This window comes from Tasmannia lanceolata, unplaced genomic scaffold (assembly GCF_043159265.1).
Source record: "Tasmannia lanceolata isolate RefF3 unplaced genomic scaffold, GAP_Taslan_0.1 ptg000013l, whole genome shotgun sequence".
Classification (NCBI taxonomy): domain Eukaryota; kingdom Viridiplantae; phylum Streptophyta; class Magnoliopsida; order Canellales; family Winteraceae; genus Tasmannia; species Tasmannia lanceolata.
Window position 1 is genome coordinate 32,918,838 of NW_027518690.1, and position 15,781 is coordinate 32,934,618.

At 38.2% G+C, this 15,781-nt stretch overlaps 1 protein-coding gene across 3 annotated transcripts in view; it reads left to right on the forward strand.

Annotated features, from left to right (window-relative positions):
• LOC143891403 (multidrug resistance protein) overlaps window positions 1-15,781 on the forward strand; it is a 59,489-nt gene that overhangs the window by 35,541 nt on the left and 8,167 nt on the right. For all 3 annotated transcript variants that reach the window (XR_013255311.1, XM_077395976.1, XM_077395975.1), the window contains 3 exons: window positions 1,419-1,505; window positions 1,656-1,703; window positions 7,687-7,829. Coding sequence is in view for 2 of the 3 variants with exons in the window: in XM_077395976.1 (XP_077252091.1) it covers window positions 1,419-1,505; window positions 1,656-1,703; window positions 7,687-7,829 (278 nt within the window). In the remaining variant the exon portion in view is untranslated. The remainder of the gene's footprint in view (window positions 1-1,418; window positions 1,506-1,655; window positions 1,704-7,686; window positions 7,830-15,781) is intronic.

Consider the following 15,781-nt stretch of genomic DNA (forward strand, 5'->3'; position numbering starts at 1 on the left):
AGTCCCCATGCTCTCTTGGTAATTCAGGGTATTCCTTGAATTGCCTATATAGATACTATGCAACGTTTCTAGGGACTTCTTGTCCCCATTGTATTCTTCATGGTATCAATATATATGTCACTTTTCAAAAAAAAAAAATATCAACGAAATGAGGGTTGGTAGTACTCGGGTTGAGAAGAGTTCGAAAAATGCTAGATATGTTTCTTTAGCAGGAAATTTTTTTTTTTTTTATGATGGAATAAGAATTTGACCTTCCCTTTTGGGTATGAGTTCAGACCTTTGTTCAATGTGACACCACTTGATTTGGGTGGTGTAATACTGCTCTTCATGTAGGTTTTCTTGAAAACTTTTTCAAACTTCAGATAGACGAATCTATTTGATTAGAATAGGAGTGATTGTGCAATGGCAGTATCTTTTTTAAATAGTATTTTGATTCTATTTGGTAGACTTCCTTTTTTCCAGTATTTCATAAAAACATGATCAAGCCTGTTGTCTTAATCAAAATTGTTGAGAAAAACCATTGGGCGAATCCGATCCGATCGTGCACAAAAAAACGGAAAAGTAAAATAAACACAAACCACAAGATGAAGACCGTGATTTACTTGTATTCCTTGCTGTGCAATGGCAGTACTTTTTTTAAATAGTATTTTGATTCTATTTGGTAGACTTCTTTTTTTTCCAGTATTTCATAAAAACATGAGAAAAACCATTGGGCGAATCCGATCCGATCGTGCACAAAAAATGGAAAAGTGAAATAAACACAAATCACAAGATGAAGACCAAGATTTACATGGTTCGGCCAAGATGCTTACGTCCACGGGCGAGAACACCGTCTTCCACTAAGAGAAAAATAAAATACAAGGATTACAATGTATTAGCCCAAAACCCACAAACCCGCAACCCTTTCCTTGCTTTCTCAACCAAGACCGTACCTGAGATAACCTGAGAGAAAACCGCGGAAGAAAACCCTAGAAAAAAAACTGAGAGGAAACTCTCTCCCTCTCTCTTTCTCTCTATCTTTCCTTTTCTCTCCTTCTCTTCTCTCTTTCGCTAGCCGCCAAGGAAAAAGGTCTCCCTCTTTTACAGCAGCCACACCTTACCTCCCATACCCTTCATGTTGGAGACTGAAGGTTTTATACCAAGATTTTCTAAGAAAAACCTAGAAATTCTTTCTAATTTGGATTTCCCACCAAAACTGTGGGAAACAAGGCAACCTTCCCAACAAAAATGCATATAATTTTTTGTTTGATGTTCATTAGTACTTAATTCCTCACTCATTCGTTATATTATATAATCAATTTGGTGATTGAATATTGCTGTGGTTTTGTTTCCCAAATTGTCTCACTCAGTCTCTTTCAGTCAATGTTCTTCTAATTCTCATGCATCACTGACTTTGTCAGGTGGTCTAATTTAAACAGGATGAAAAGCAGATACAGAGGTCAGCATTTAAGCAATTTCGGGTGTTGCGGTCAGCTACTGCATTTAGATACGGCTACAAACTTGTTGTAATGCCTCTCTGGCCCTGCACTAGATGGAATTAGTTTTTTTTGGTTTGATTTCCCTCAATAATACCTAGAGAGACAATATTTCTGCTATCCATAGTCTAAAGTTCTATTTACCTTTTTTTCCTTTAAGTTCTATTTACTTATGTGCAGGAAAATAACAACTTGAGATCTGCACTTTCCACTTCAGATGTTATTGAGGTATGCTTTTTTCTTTTATTCATAAAAGTTACATATATGATTTTTGTATTATTTGTCCCAGATTTTACATTGTTTTTTTGTGCTCTTGTTGTTAATATCTGCTTCTATAATTTTTTTACGAGGATGTCTGAAAAAGGATATCGTCCCATGTCATGCCATGAAATTGATCGGACAAACCCATCTTATGTATGTATTTAGACAAAGAAGAGAAAAAAAAACCCAAAACATGATTTTGAGAGAAGGCACCATTAACTTAAATGATTCACATAATTTTATTTTATTTCTTTTTCTTCTTTTATACAGAATTTTTAATTTATCAATCATAACAAATGATGTAAACAAGGTCTGAATTTTTATCTCTGCTTGTGGCCTTCATTCACAAATCAACTTCTTGATTTTCACTCGGATCTAATGAGTGTTGTCAATTGTCAATCTATCTCAATGTGAATACTGTTATTATCAAGTATCAGAGTGGCTGCAATATGCATAGCATTGTGATTATTGTAAGCATGATGGCAAAAACTCTGTTTTTTTACTTTTCTAGGAATCTTTATAGTTTCTCAAAAATACATAATATTTCATTATCAATCGTATGTTGCACATCACATTTCAAACACAATCGTTTAGGATCAGAGTGCCTAATTATTTGGGAAGAACTATTTGAAGTTCTTTTGGCAAGGTTTTAAACTCGTCAAATCTCTCATGAAACTCTTGAGCTTACTGATTTGCAAATTTAGGGTTACATGAAATGATAGAGTGCATTTTACACTTCTGTATATGCTTATTTTTGTTCATATTAAATGAAAAAAAAAAAGAAATAAAAAATTTGAGTAGTAATCAAGAATTGAAAGAAGAGGAGACTGTATAGAGAAAGGAAAGAGGACAAAGGAGACAAGAAAATTTGTGAGAGTTCAAGTAAACCTAATGAATTTTATATCTAATTACATATAAGTTCCCAAGATACCATTCAAAAAAAAAAGTTCCCAAGATGGAGGAGAAATTGGGGAAATTGTGAATGAACATGGGTTGGTTGGAAAAGGGGATGTCGTCATTGGGTCAAAGCTTAGATATGTGAAGAAGAAATTAAAGGAGTGGAACAAGGAGAACATTAGGGTAAAGAATGAAAGAAAAGCGTGGTTATCATCTTGAATTAAAGAAATTGTGGAGAAGGAAGAGATTTGCCAAGCAAGTGCAGAGGAAGTGGAAGGAGCGGGTGTATTTAAGGAGGAACATAATTGCATAGTGTTGCAAGATGAAATATCTTGGCGATTGAAATCAAGAGTAAAATGGCTTAAAGAAGGAGATAAGGACACAACATATTTTCATGCCATGGCTGGCCTGCGAAGACGGGGGAGCCAGATAGAAACCCTGGAAATGAGCGGAATTTTGTCAAATGATAAGGAGACAGTCAGTAAAGAAAATATGGACTTCTACAAGAAGCTATACTCCTCTGAAGCGATTGACCGCCCATCCCTGAAGAGGTGGAATTTGGATGGTTATGGGGGCAAGATAGAAGATCATTGGAACATCCTTTTTCAGAAGAGGAAGTAGATCGAGGGCTGTTCTCTTTGGGGAAGGATAGGGCTCCGGGTCCTGATGGATTTTGCCTTGCCTTTTTCCAACATTGTTGGGGTTATGTTAAAGATTATATCATGAGCTTCTTTTATCAATTTTATGATGGGATGGAGCTTGATAGGGTGACGGGGAATTTTCATTGCGCTCATTCTAAAAATCAAGGGTGGAATAAAGCTGCAAGACTTTCACCTAATTAGCTTGGTTGGATGCCTATACAAGGTCCTAACCTAAGTGCTTGCGGAACAGATTAATTTTTTTTTGCATACGATCATCTCTCCCAATTAATGTGCCTTTATTCATGAATGACAGATATTAGATTGCTCTCTTATTGCTAATGAGTCGATTGACTATCAAGTAGAAGTAAAGATGGGTAAACATGGAATAGTGTGCAAACTAGACATGGAAAAAGCATCTGGTTGGGTGGAATGGGGCTGCCTAGACTATCTCCTAGGGAGAATGGGCTTTGGGATGTGTTTCCTCTGCTGGGTTCTCAATTATCATCAACGGTTCCCCCCAAGGATTCTTCAAGTCCTCTAGAGGCTGGGTTACCCTTTGTCCCCTTTCTTAGTTGTAATAGTAGCGGAGACTTTGAGCAAGCTACTGAACAAAGGAAAAGAGAAAGGGCTAATCAAAGGATTTGAACTTGGGTCCAGAAACGTAGAGATTTCTCATCTACAGTATTCCGATGAGACGCTATTGTTCAGTTCCCCTGACATATTGAAGGTGGTGACTCTCAACGCCATCCTCCGGTGTTATGAGATTATAATGGGCCAAAGATCAAATTTTCATAAGTCCAAGGTTTTCGGCATCAACCTGCACTCGGAATTTACCATCGGTTTGGCAGGGATTTTGGGTTGCACGGTGGATCTACTACCCTCCACTTGGGTCTACCAATCAGAGCGGGTAGACCAAAAAAAGAAACTTGGGAACCGATTGTTGAAAGGGTTGAAAGAAGGCTTGAGACATGGAAAAGAAATGTAGTTTCTAGAGGAGGCATGATTACTCTGATTAAAGCGGTCTTAGCCATTGTCCCCTTCTACCAGCTTTCAATAGTTAAATGTTCCATGAGTATCGCAATCAGGTTGGAAAAATTCCAGAGGAGATTCGTACGTTGGGGGGGGGGGGTGTCGGATGAGAAGAAAGGCATACCCTTGGTAAAGTGGGAAAATGTTTGTAAGCCTATTCAGGAAGGAGGCCTTAGAATTCAGAGAATAAAGTAGACCAATCAAGCGCTCTTAGGTAAATGGTTATGGAGATTTGGGGAGGAGGGGTCATAGTTGTGAGTCAAAGTGATTTTTTTGACAGAGAGCTTGAGTCAGTGGATAGATTATTGGCAACATTGGAGAGGTGCTACACTAAACTTTCTGGCGAGGACAAGAATTTGGATTTGGAACTTGGGGGGCGGGGGAGGGGGATTTCTTGGTTAAATCCTTCTATCATCGACCCTGTATCCTCTGAAGTTGCCCAAGTGTGGAGCATCCAAACACCTCCTAGGGTTTGTGCCTTTGCATGGGCGACAATCCTTGAAAGGGTACAGAAAGTTGATTTTTTGAGGAGGCAGAAAATATTGATCATAGATCAGTACGCCCTATGCTTAGAGGCGGGGGAAACGGTGGATCACTTGTTGCATTGTAAACTGGCAAGAGAGGTGTCGAGTAGACTATTATCCAGATTTGGAGTTGTGTGGGTCTTTCCAGTCAGATTAGCGGAGTTGCTATGAAATTGGGAAATGGTCCCATGCAAGGTATCCTTTCTTGCAACCGTATGGGTTTTATGGAAATAAAGAAATGCAAGGGTATTCAAAGGCTTTTCAAAGAGACTTCTCTACCTATCACAATATCTTGGACAAGAACCATCCCAAGCTTTGCATTTGTGTCTACTTACGATTTATGGTATGGTTGTAAAGTGATATGTAATGGAGCAAGGGAAGAGCCCAAAGTGGTCCAAGCATGGGAGCCACCCGCCCAAGACCTATTGAAACTTAATTTTGATGGATCCAATATGGCAAACCCGGGTCCATCTGTAATCGGGGAAGTATTAAGAGAACCAAGGAAATGTTATATGGGCCTATTCAGGTCCTATAGGAGTCATGATGCAAACAAGGTGGAAGTGTGGGCTATTCACCACAGTATTAAGCTTCTAATGAATGCAGACTTGGAAAAGTTGGAGATAGAAGGAGATTCTTTGAATGTGATAAGATGGATTAATGGCATACACTCAATTCCGTGGAGGTTTGCGGCATTTTTTGGTGAAATCCAAGATAGGATCGGAGGAGCAACTATTAATGCCTATCATGTGAAGAGGTCTGCGAATGGAGTGGCAGATAGGCTAGCCAGAGATGGGGTATTCATGGAGAGATTAGAGCAGTTTGACTTTCTGCCCCCTTGATTTGTTTCTCTGTCTTTGCTTTGTTCTCTTTCTTGTCTTATCTGTACAGAGCTTCTCTTTCTTTTTTGTTTATATTAATACTAATCACCATTCAAAAGAAGAAGAAGAATGTCATTACTAGTGATAGGCCCCATTATAAGAAACTACATACGTCCCATCATAATCCACTACACATAAATCTGGACACTCCCTGTCAAGCTGGAGTGTAGATATCATTCATGCCTGGCTTGGAACAAAATATGCGAAACTGATTTCAGCCAAGAACTTTTGTAAAAATATCTGCTTGTTGATCTGTAGACCTCACACAAGGACTATAAATTTTCTTGCTAGTTACCTTTTATCAAATGAAGTGACAATCTACTTCAGTGTGGTTTCTCTGCTCATAAAACATTGGATCACTGGCTAAATAAGTAGCTGCTTGGTTACCATAAATAACTTCATCGGCTTGTCATTGTTTCCCAGGGGAATACGGGTTTTTAATCCAAGTTAATTTCTTGGGGGAACCGTGTCATGTTAAAAGTAGGGCTGATATTTGCTGTAGTAATAAATAGGGAGGAGTCCATCTTTCTCTTCTATCATAATGGGAGGTTCTATCCTTGATCTGGGGACCAAGGTTTTAAATTTCGGGTTCGGTGTTGGTTTCGGCCACCACCGAACCCGAAATGTTTCGGTTTCAGGACTAAATTTCGGCCGAAATCATGTAAAATTATGATTATGGTTTCGTTTATGTTTATGTTTATGTTTTTAATTTCAACCGAAATGTCTAAAATTTTGGTGTCAATTTCGGTGATTTCGGTGGAAATTTCATAAATTTCGGTGGAAATTGTGTAAAAAAGTCCAAAAATGAAATTTCAACCGAAATTTCGGTGACCACGGCGAAATTTCGGTAAAATTTTGGTGAAATCTTGTCAAGAAAAGACTTCATGTGAATTTCGTTTAGGTTTATGCCGAAACCGAAATATTTCGACCGAAATGAAATGTTTCGGCAGAAATTTAAAACCATGCTGGGGAGTTACCAAGAGGGGTACCGAGCATAATCATGCGAATAAATTTTGCAGAATAGAAGACCTAGAAAACTGATGTTGACAAGCTTGGGCATTTTTTAGAGTTTACAAAGTGAAGGTACTACAAGTGAGTTTGTAAATGTTTGGGGAATACTAATCTTATCCAAGCGTTGATTTTCTGTCCTGGAGTTTTTTTTACAGTTGACAAGACTATGATGTAATTCACCTTCATCATCTTTTTTACATTATGGCGATAAAATCTACCCAACTACAATTCGGAGCAGAATTTTACTTAATTGAGATGCCAATTTATGTGCGAAATAGAGTTAATGTCTATTTCTTGTTTTGCTTTTTCTGAGATATGATTATTGAACAATGAATAATGATTTGATTATAAAATGAAGAGTTTGACAAAGACTTTGGAACTTGTAAATAATTATCAAATGTAGATACCTGCACATTTAAGATCAAATCCTGAAAACAATCAATTTCTTTCAGTAGAAGCACTACTATTGTTGGAAGCAAAGCTACAAAATTCATAACATACTCACCAAGTTAATGTATGTATACATATACAAGATATAAATATTATGTATGTCTTTATCTTTAACATGTGTCAACCTAAATCCTGCATGCTAATTAAGTGGACACCACTGAACAACAAACATGGGTTCAAATTATATTTTCTTTTACAGCAAAAAATGACATCTATCATTATAATGTATGGTAAATGTTCTATAAAATGAAGGAAATATATAATGTTAAATGGCCTAAAGCCATACTGGATCTATCTGTTTGTTTGTTTATATACATATAATATAAATGAAGTTAAATAAAGTCACCATTCAAAAGAAAAAATAACTTCAACTCTTTAATGAATCATATCAATAATAGTTTTGAGTCATAAGCTGCACAAGACTATATGCTACTTCTATTTGTATTTTTTCTTCCAAATCAGATCGGAATTTTGGAAATTGTTTTCTTTCAGCTGTCTGAGTTTGGTATTTCATTTGCAGCTTCCAACACAAGAGGAACTCAAAACTGTCCTGGATAAAGTGGTAAACTTCTTTGGGGATGCTGCCAGTGGTGCCAAAGAATCATTTGGAAAACTTACTTCCCTAACTTCAACCACAGACGAGGAATCCGAAGAAAAATCTGAGTGAGTTCCAAACAACATTTTTAATTTATCATGCTTCAAAGTTCAAACAAGTTTCAAAGCTTGGATTCAGGAAATGTTTAGGAAGAGTTATGGGAAAAATTCAGAAAAAACGCATTTATTTTTCTAGAGAGATGCAAGTCCTGGATGCTCCAAACAGCCCACACTATATATATTTTTTTTGAATGGTAACAGCCCACACTATCGCACCCCGTGTACATTAATTACCATTTTTAATGATATGCACACCCTTATCTTTTTACAATAGGACAAGCATAGCCCTATTTTAGTACACAGTTGCAATATTTGGAGGGCTGTTTGAGACAATCCTGACCAAAGCTTGTCTTTTTATTATTTTCCATTTGTCTATTGAGTGCTTGCAGGACTCCATAATGCAGATTGTAGGCCCAATAAGAGGCATATTTGCCCATTAGAATTTTAGAGATTTATTTTTTATGTTATTTAGTTTCTAGGATTTTTATTTTCATGTTCTAGTTTTAGGGCTTTTATTTTCCATGGAATTTTAGTTCCATTGTCTATAAATAGGCCTTATGTAGTAGAGATTTTCAGCTTTGGATGAATTATTATTTATTGAGAATTTCTCCCCAAATTTCTTCTTCCTCCTATTCTTCTTCTCGTATCTTCTATTTCTCTTCTCTTCTTCCCTAATTTCTATTCTTCTCTTCTTATTTGTCCTCTCTTCTTCTCCCTCCCTCCCTCTCTCTCTTTTGAATGGTCCTCTATTCTTCTCTTTCTCTACATCTATTCTTCTAATCTTCCCTTCCGTTTCTTCTATTCCTCTTCTTATTTGCCACAAGTTTCAAGAGTTAAAGCAGCGTTTTGGGGTTCACAAATTGCCTCAGGTAACATCCTTTAAGCTCTACCTTTCACACAGCCCATAAATCTGGTCTCAGTCATCCGCTGCATCTAAGAAACCTCCTCGGCAGAATACACCCTAGCTTCCCAAACCCCCAAGAAACTTAGAAGTAACCCAGTTTTGCAACCCACCATAAACCCTTTTCTCAGTCTCACTTCCTTCTCAAAATAGCTGAACAACCCTAATACCCAGGCCCAATACCTAGTGCCACAATCTAGTCTAGCAGCCACAAGCCCAACACCCTTCCTAAACCCTAAGCCGTAGTTCGTCCTCACCTTCCTCACAAAACTAATTGCTGTCCACCCAAAATCTGCAAATCTTTCAGACCCAAACCCCAGCCAGAACCTCCATCGCCATCTCCCATCTCCCATCTCCACACAAATCTCCATTTCCCATCTCCTCCACCCAAAATCTGCAAATCTATAAACCCTAACCCCTTCACCCAAACTGAAAGGTTTCTAAGATAGGTAGAAAGAAAGAAAAAGTTAGGGTTTGGGAGAATTCTGGATCAGAGAGCAAGATAAGTTAAAAGGAGACTGTGCCAGACATTTCCGACCACCTTGCTGCCTTCTTATTATCTGTTGTAGCGTTTCGTCACCGTTTTCCGTCGACATTACGTTTCAGGATCTTCTCCAAACGGAAAGTGGATCTTTTTCCGTCACCGTTTTTCGTCGACATTACGTTTCAGGATCTTCTCCACTCGTAGGGGAAACGGAAAGTGGAACTCTTACCATTCTCGTCCAAAAAAATCCCGACGAGTGTGAAGATTTCCTTATCTAGTAAGGCAAGGCTAAGCTTCCCTTCACTTATCTTGGAAAGAGAGACACCTGCACAAGGAAAGAGAGACACATGCAAGGCAAGCCCAAATAAATAAGGAGAGGCTGATAGGTAATGTTTATAATCTAGTATAAAGATTGCAAATTACGTAACTTACCTCTATTGTCTGATAAACCTACAACGGTAGGTTAACAAAAGTTGAAAAAAATAAATAAAGGTATATCCCACCTCCTCTTTCTTTTGTTTCTTATAATTGGTCATGTGACCACTACTAAGGTGAAAAAGGAGAACAGTCCACCCGCAATTTTGATCCTTGCCCCCCCATTTTTAGAAAAAAATGAAAGAGAAAAAGAAAATCTATTCTTTTCTGTCTAGTCCCACTTTCTCTCTCCTCTCTCCACCTCATTTTTTCTCCTCACCTAGGCCATTTCCACTCAAAATTTGACTGCGGCGCAACATAAGAGTTGTTCGGAACAACGTAAAAAGTCTATTAAGCCCCTTTCAGCAGCCAATAACGAGGGCAGCTACTACTTCAGCCAAACCCTCATCATCTATCATTTTGGCTCGATAGCCGATTTGAGCTATCGAGGAGTCCGATTTGAGATTCGCGACAGGTATTGCGTTCCTTTCGACATGACAGACAGATAGGAAGGTTGATTTCATTTTTCGACACCGATCCCAATGGCTCCACCATTTATTCCATATTTTGATGGTTATGATCATGGATATTTTCATAGTTACACTCCTTATATCTATTATGAGGATGCATGTTTATAGTAGATCGATGCTCTGGACGCATATCATGAGTATTATGGCTGATCACCGAATGACTATCTGCCGAGCTAGAGAAACTGTATGATGACAAGTCCAGTCCTTCTGGATATGCACGGTGCGGGAGCATCATGCCGAAAGCAAGCCTCCATTTCGTCGATGGGAAGATATTCGTTATAAGTTTATGAGTACTTATGCGATATTGGCACATCGGTACGAAATCATATTGATGCGTGAAGAAGCCGCTCGACAAAGAAAAGCCGCTCAACGTGAAGAAGCCGCTTGACGTGCACGAGAAGCCAAAATTGAAGCAACAAACATATTTCTTGAGCGTCACATGCATGAGTGGGATTTGCAGAGCCACTTAGCGACTTCTTTTCCCCTACGACCTAGTGATGATATTAGTTCTCAAGAAGGGGAGAAGGAATTTGTTAACACTACTGAGGAGCCGCATGATGATCCAACTGACATTGTGGAGGACCATTATAGTTGTTGTGCCCGAGATTATGTCACATAAAGAGTCCATGATGACAGATACAGAATCAGAGATAGAAGATATAGATCCAGAGAATTGATGAGGCATTGCCAAAGCATGCAGAGCACAAGCAGTTCATTGAGGTTGACGATTCCATATCAGTACATGAGAACAGTAACATAATTGACTCCACGGTAGATGTTCCGATCGAGATGATTGTGGAGGTTGAGACAAAGGATTTTAGTTCACATGATCATTGTCAGGATGATTATCAACCTAACATCCCTAAACAAGATATGGTTCCAGCGGACTTTATTGTTGATTTCATTGAGCCTGATGAGATACCAGCTGATGATAACTTTATTGAGGCTGGTCATGGATTGGTACTGCCCATAGCTATCATGCTGATCCAGGAGGATTATGTTATCTTCCCAACCAGTTTCTTTCTCTCAAGTGGTTTGTGTTTTTATGATACTACATGGGCGATTTCTTCCCTCTCGCTCCGTCGGCATTTCGGACGCTTTTCACGTTTGTCATGAGCATTACAAATCAGGAATGCCTCCGATGGCTTACGATTCCTGCTTTAGTAGATCATCTACATATTTGATCTAGACGGACTAGAACTCGAGGGCGAGTTCTTTTCAAGCGTGGGACAGTGATGCAGATTGTAGGCCTAATAAGAGGCATATTTGCCCATTAGGATTTTAGATATTTATTTTCTATGTTATATAGTTTCTAGGATTTTTATTTTCATGTTTTTGTTTTAGGGCTTTTATTTTCCATGGAAATTTAGTTCCATTGCATATAAATAGGCCTTATGTAGTAGAGATTTTTATCTTTTGATGAATTAATATTAATTGAGAATTTCTCCCCCAAATTTCTTCTTCCTCCCTATTCTTCTTCTCTTATCCTATATTTCTCCTCTTCTTCTTCCCTTCCATTTCTTCTATTTCTCTTCCCCGTCCTACATCACTTCAGGGTTGGGATGACCACCAAGTGGTTTGCGTCCTTGAATCATCTTCTTCGTGCCGGACCGGTATTTTCTCTCCCCCGTCCTACATCACTCCATGGTTGGGATGACCACCAAGACCTTAGAGTTTCACAATATCTTCCACAAAGTTAGGTATTTGCATTAAATAAACCCCATATTCACAGGATCTTCCACTATGATTTCGTAGTGGGATTTTCACAGGATCTTCCACTTTCACCAACATCCACAGTTAGGGATTCGTTTTAAAAAAAAACCCAAATGTCAAAAAAAAAAACCTAAACCCCATTAGAAAAACAGAAACCAATTGATGTTGAGAGAGATAGGGAGTCATAAACAACCAAAGAAACCCTAAAGTCAAACAAAGAGCCCTAAAAAACCAAAGAATAAAGAAAAAACAAAGAGGATGTGAAATATCCATGACTACCTGCTTTGAAGGATTGTGATTTTTGTGGTGGTATCCTCCTTGGTTATCCTCGGTTGTTCTACACCAGAAAATCTCACCTTGGAAATAAACAGAAAACATTTAGGATACAAAAATATCTGTATTCTTGGTGTAAATCATTCGGTCAATGGATTCAACCTTATCAGAAAATACTGACAGAGAGAAAAATAATGAGAAAAGAGAGAGAGAGAGAGAGAGAGAGAGAGAGAGAGAGAGAGAGAGAGAGAGATAGGGAGAACCCTAAAAAACCAAAGAAACGAAAGAAACCCTAAAAAACGAAAAATAATGACAGAGAGAGAGAGAGATAGGGAGTACCTGTGTAACGAAGAGCCGTCGAACGTGGAGCCGAGATGGAGAGAATCATAGCCCGCCGGAGGTTTCTTCTCGCCGGACCGGAGATGGGAGAGAGGGAAGAAAACCCTAGGTCGTCGTTTTCTTCTCTCGACAAAAGAAAACGTAAGAGGCCCTATTTCGTTGGGTGTTTTTCATTTTAATGAATGTACCCGGTGGAGATCAGACCCATCCGACGGTTGAAATGAAAAGGCGTTGGAATTTTAAGTAGGGAGCATTTGCCCTATTTACTCCAGGGTGTACGCTCTCCTTTCTCTCTATATATAAGCATATCAGGAAAGTCAGATTTTTTTTTTGTAAATTCTATTAGTTTGACACGGAAGATTTTCAGGCAAATATACCATTTTTTTTTTTAATGGTAGGAAAATATACCATGAATGCCCTTTATTCCTCTCCAAAATGACTCCCTATCCTCTCTGAATCGACGAAATAACATATCCATCCACGCGTCTCTCTCTCTCTCTCTCTCTCTCTCTCTCTCTCTCTCTCTCTCTCTCTCACGAACGAAATTCTCTAGAAAATCTCTACAAAACTCCATCACCCTCTCTCTTCATCTCTAACCAATCTCTCTCGAACCACCGCTTTGCAAACACAGAAACCCTGACTTCTTCATCCTCGTGGACAAACTCGGGCTACAATTAGGTTATTATTTCCCTTGGATTCCACCTAGGGCTCGCTTTTCCATGGCCAACATTTTAGGGTTTCTTCCAGGTAATTTTTTTAAGAAATCCATACTTCATTTCTGCTCCTCTTCAAGAAACCCTTTTTCGGGGTAAGTTTTAGAAACCCTACCTCTCTTTTCTTTTTTTATTACATATATTTCTTTGTCAAGAAGATGGTCTTTAGTCTCCTATAGGGTTTCACCGATTTCTCCCTTTTGCTCTATATTCATTTTTGTCTTATTTTTTCCCTTCAAATGAATTTTTTGTCCTTTAGGATATCACCTGCTTCACGTTTGTGCTATGTATTCATTTTTTTCTTTCATTTTGTTCCCCCAAATGGGTTTTTTGGTCTCCTCTAGGGTATGACTGAAGTTTCCCTTCTCTGTATTTATTTTTTCTTCGTTTTTCCCCCTCGAAATGGGTTTTTATTAGTATGACTGAAACCTCAATTAATTGATTATTGATGCCTATTTTAGTACTAGGAGTTAGGCTGATTGCTGCTGTGAAGAAAAGAAAGTGTCTACAGTACTAGGAGTTAGGCTTATTTTCTCTTTCATTTCTTGAAAGGAAGTTTCTATTGACTTATTCCAAATTGGTTGTTTGAGGTTGTTACAATTCCCAAATGGTTTGAGGTCACAGCAAGGGAGGTTTTATTTTATCCTTGGATAGTCTCTCTATCCTCAATTCAAGTTGAGAACGGCCCTAATGGATAGGGTATACTGTACAAGCAAGATAGCTAATGGTCTAATGCCATGGGTTTACTCAAAATAAAATATATTTATAGTTGGGTTACAAAGAGCTAAGATAACTTATTTCTCTTTAGAATTTCAAAGTCTTCCACCCCTTTTTTACTATTACATTCCCTATTTCCTCCACATTCCCATAATGTCTTGTCTTTCTTTTTTTAAATAACAACTGGATCTTTATTTTGTGTAGCTTCGAACTTTGATATTTTTTTCACTGTGTTTTCTATATATCCATACTTTTTATGAATCATTTAGTGTTATCTCTCTCTCTCTCTCTCTATATATATATATATATATATATATATATATATATATATATATATTATATATATATATAGTAGAAGAGAAAAGGAAAGGATTTTTTGAATTACTTGAAAATTCTATGAGAATTACACATCACTTTTTTTGACTTTTTTTAACAAAGGCACCCATTCAACCGACATATTTTCAATCCTACCCCCTCCAAACCTATTGATGTTGTGTTCCATCACATGGACGGTTTGGATCAACCGATGATGTGGTCCGTACAGTTCTTTTTTACTAGTATATATATATATTAGTAAAAAACAAAGGTTGTGCCCGTAAGATCATTTCCATAGGCTGATCCTAGCCCTCCAATCTATAGAGGTTTCCATAATTAAAAAAGCATAAAGGAGGGGGGTAGGATTGAAATTATGTGGCTTTAATGGGTGCCTTTGTTAAAAAGCATAAAGGAGGAGGTAGGATTGAAAATATGTGGGTTGAATGGGTGCCTTTGTTAAAAAAGTCAAAAAAGTGATATGTAATTCTCATAGAATTTTGGGAGAAATTCAAATATTTCTCTCCTTTTCTCTTCTGCTATATATATATATATGAGGAAATGGTTTGTGAGCAGCTGCTCAGATAAGCTTATCTGAGCATAGCTTACAAACCATTGGGAGGGGGGGGGGGGTGGGCACATTTTTTGGGGGATCCAAAGCATTCATTTGGAAGGCCCTTCCATGGATAGGGTGTGTACCAAAAATCAGCCCTATAGGATCATCCTAACCCAATCGAACGTGGAGGGGAAAATGGGCAGACACTGTGTGTCCATGTTTCTGCCCATTTTTCCCCTCTACAAATGACAGGGTTAGGATGATCCTATAGGGCTGATTTTTCGTACACACCCTATCCATGGAAGGGCCTTCCAAATGAATGCTTTGGATCCCCCAAAAATGTGCCCCCTATAGTTTGTGGGCTCTGTTCAGATAAGCTTGAGCAGCTGCTCACAAACAATTTCCTATATATATATATATATATATATATATATCTATATATATATATATATATATATAGAGAGAGAGAGAGAGAGAGAGAGAGAAAAGTGTTGGTGCGCGTAAGTTGTTATAACGCCTCCCATTGGTGCGCTTTAGCGGGACCCAACGTGACCCAAACATTTAAACGAATGGGAGGCATTATAACAACTCAAGCGCACCAAAAAATGGTGCACCAACAGTTTTCTCATATATATATGTGAGAAAAGTGTTTCTAGTCGGTCGGCTAGAGAACCTTCTCTAGTCCGCCGACCAAAAAACACAGTGGGCCCACATTATTTGGATAAACCAAAACATTCATTTGATAGGTCCTGGCATAGATAGGGTGTGCCCAAAAAATCAGCTGCATAGGATCATCCTAGCCTTTTGATTTGTGGAGGTTAAAAACAGATTTGTGGAGCTTATACGCGTCCATTTTAACCTTCATAAATCGATAGGTTAGGATGATCCTATGGAGATGATTTTTTAGGCACATCCTATCTATGTCAGGGCTCATCAAATGAATGCTTTGGATCATCAAAACAACGTGGGCTCACTCTGTTTTTAACCTCCACAAATCGAAGGGCTAGGT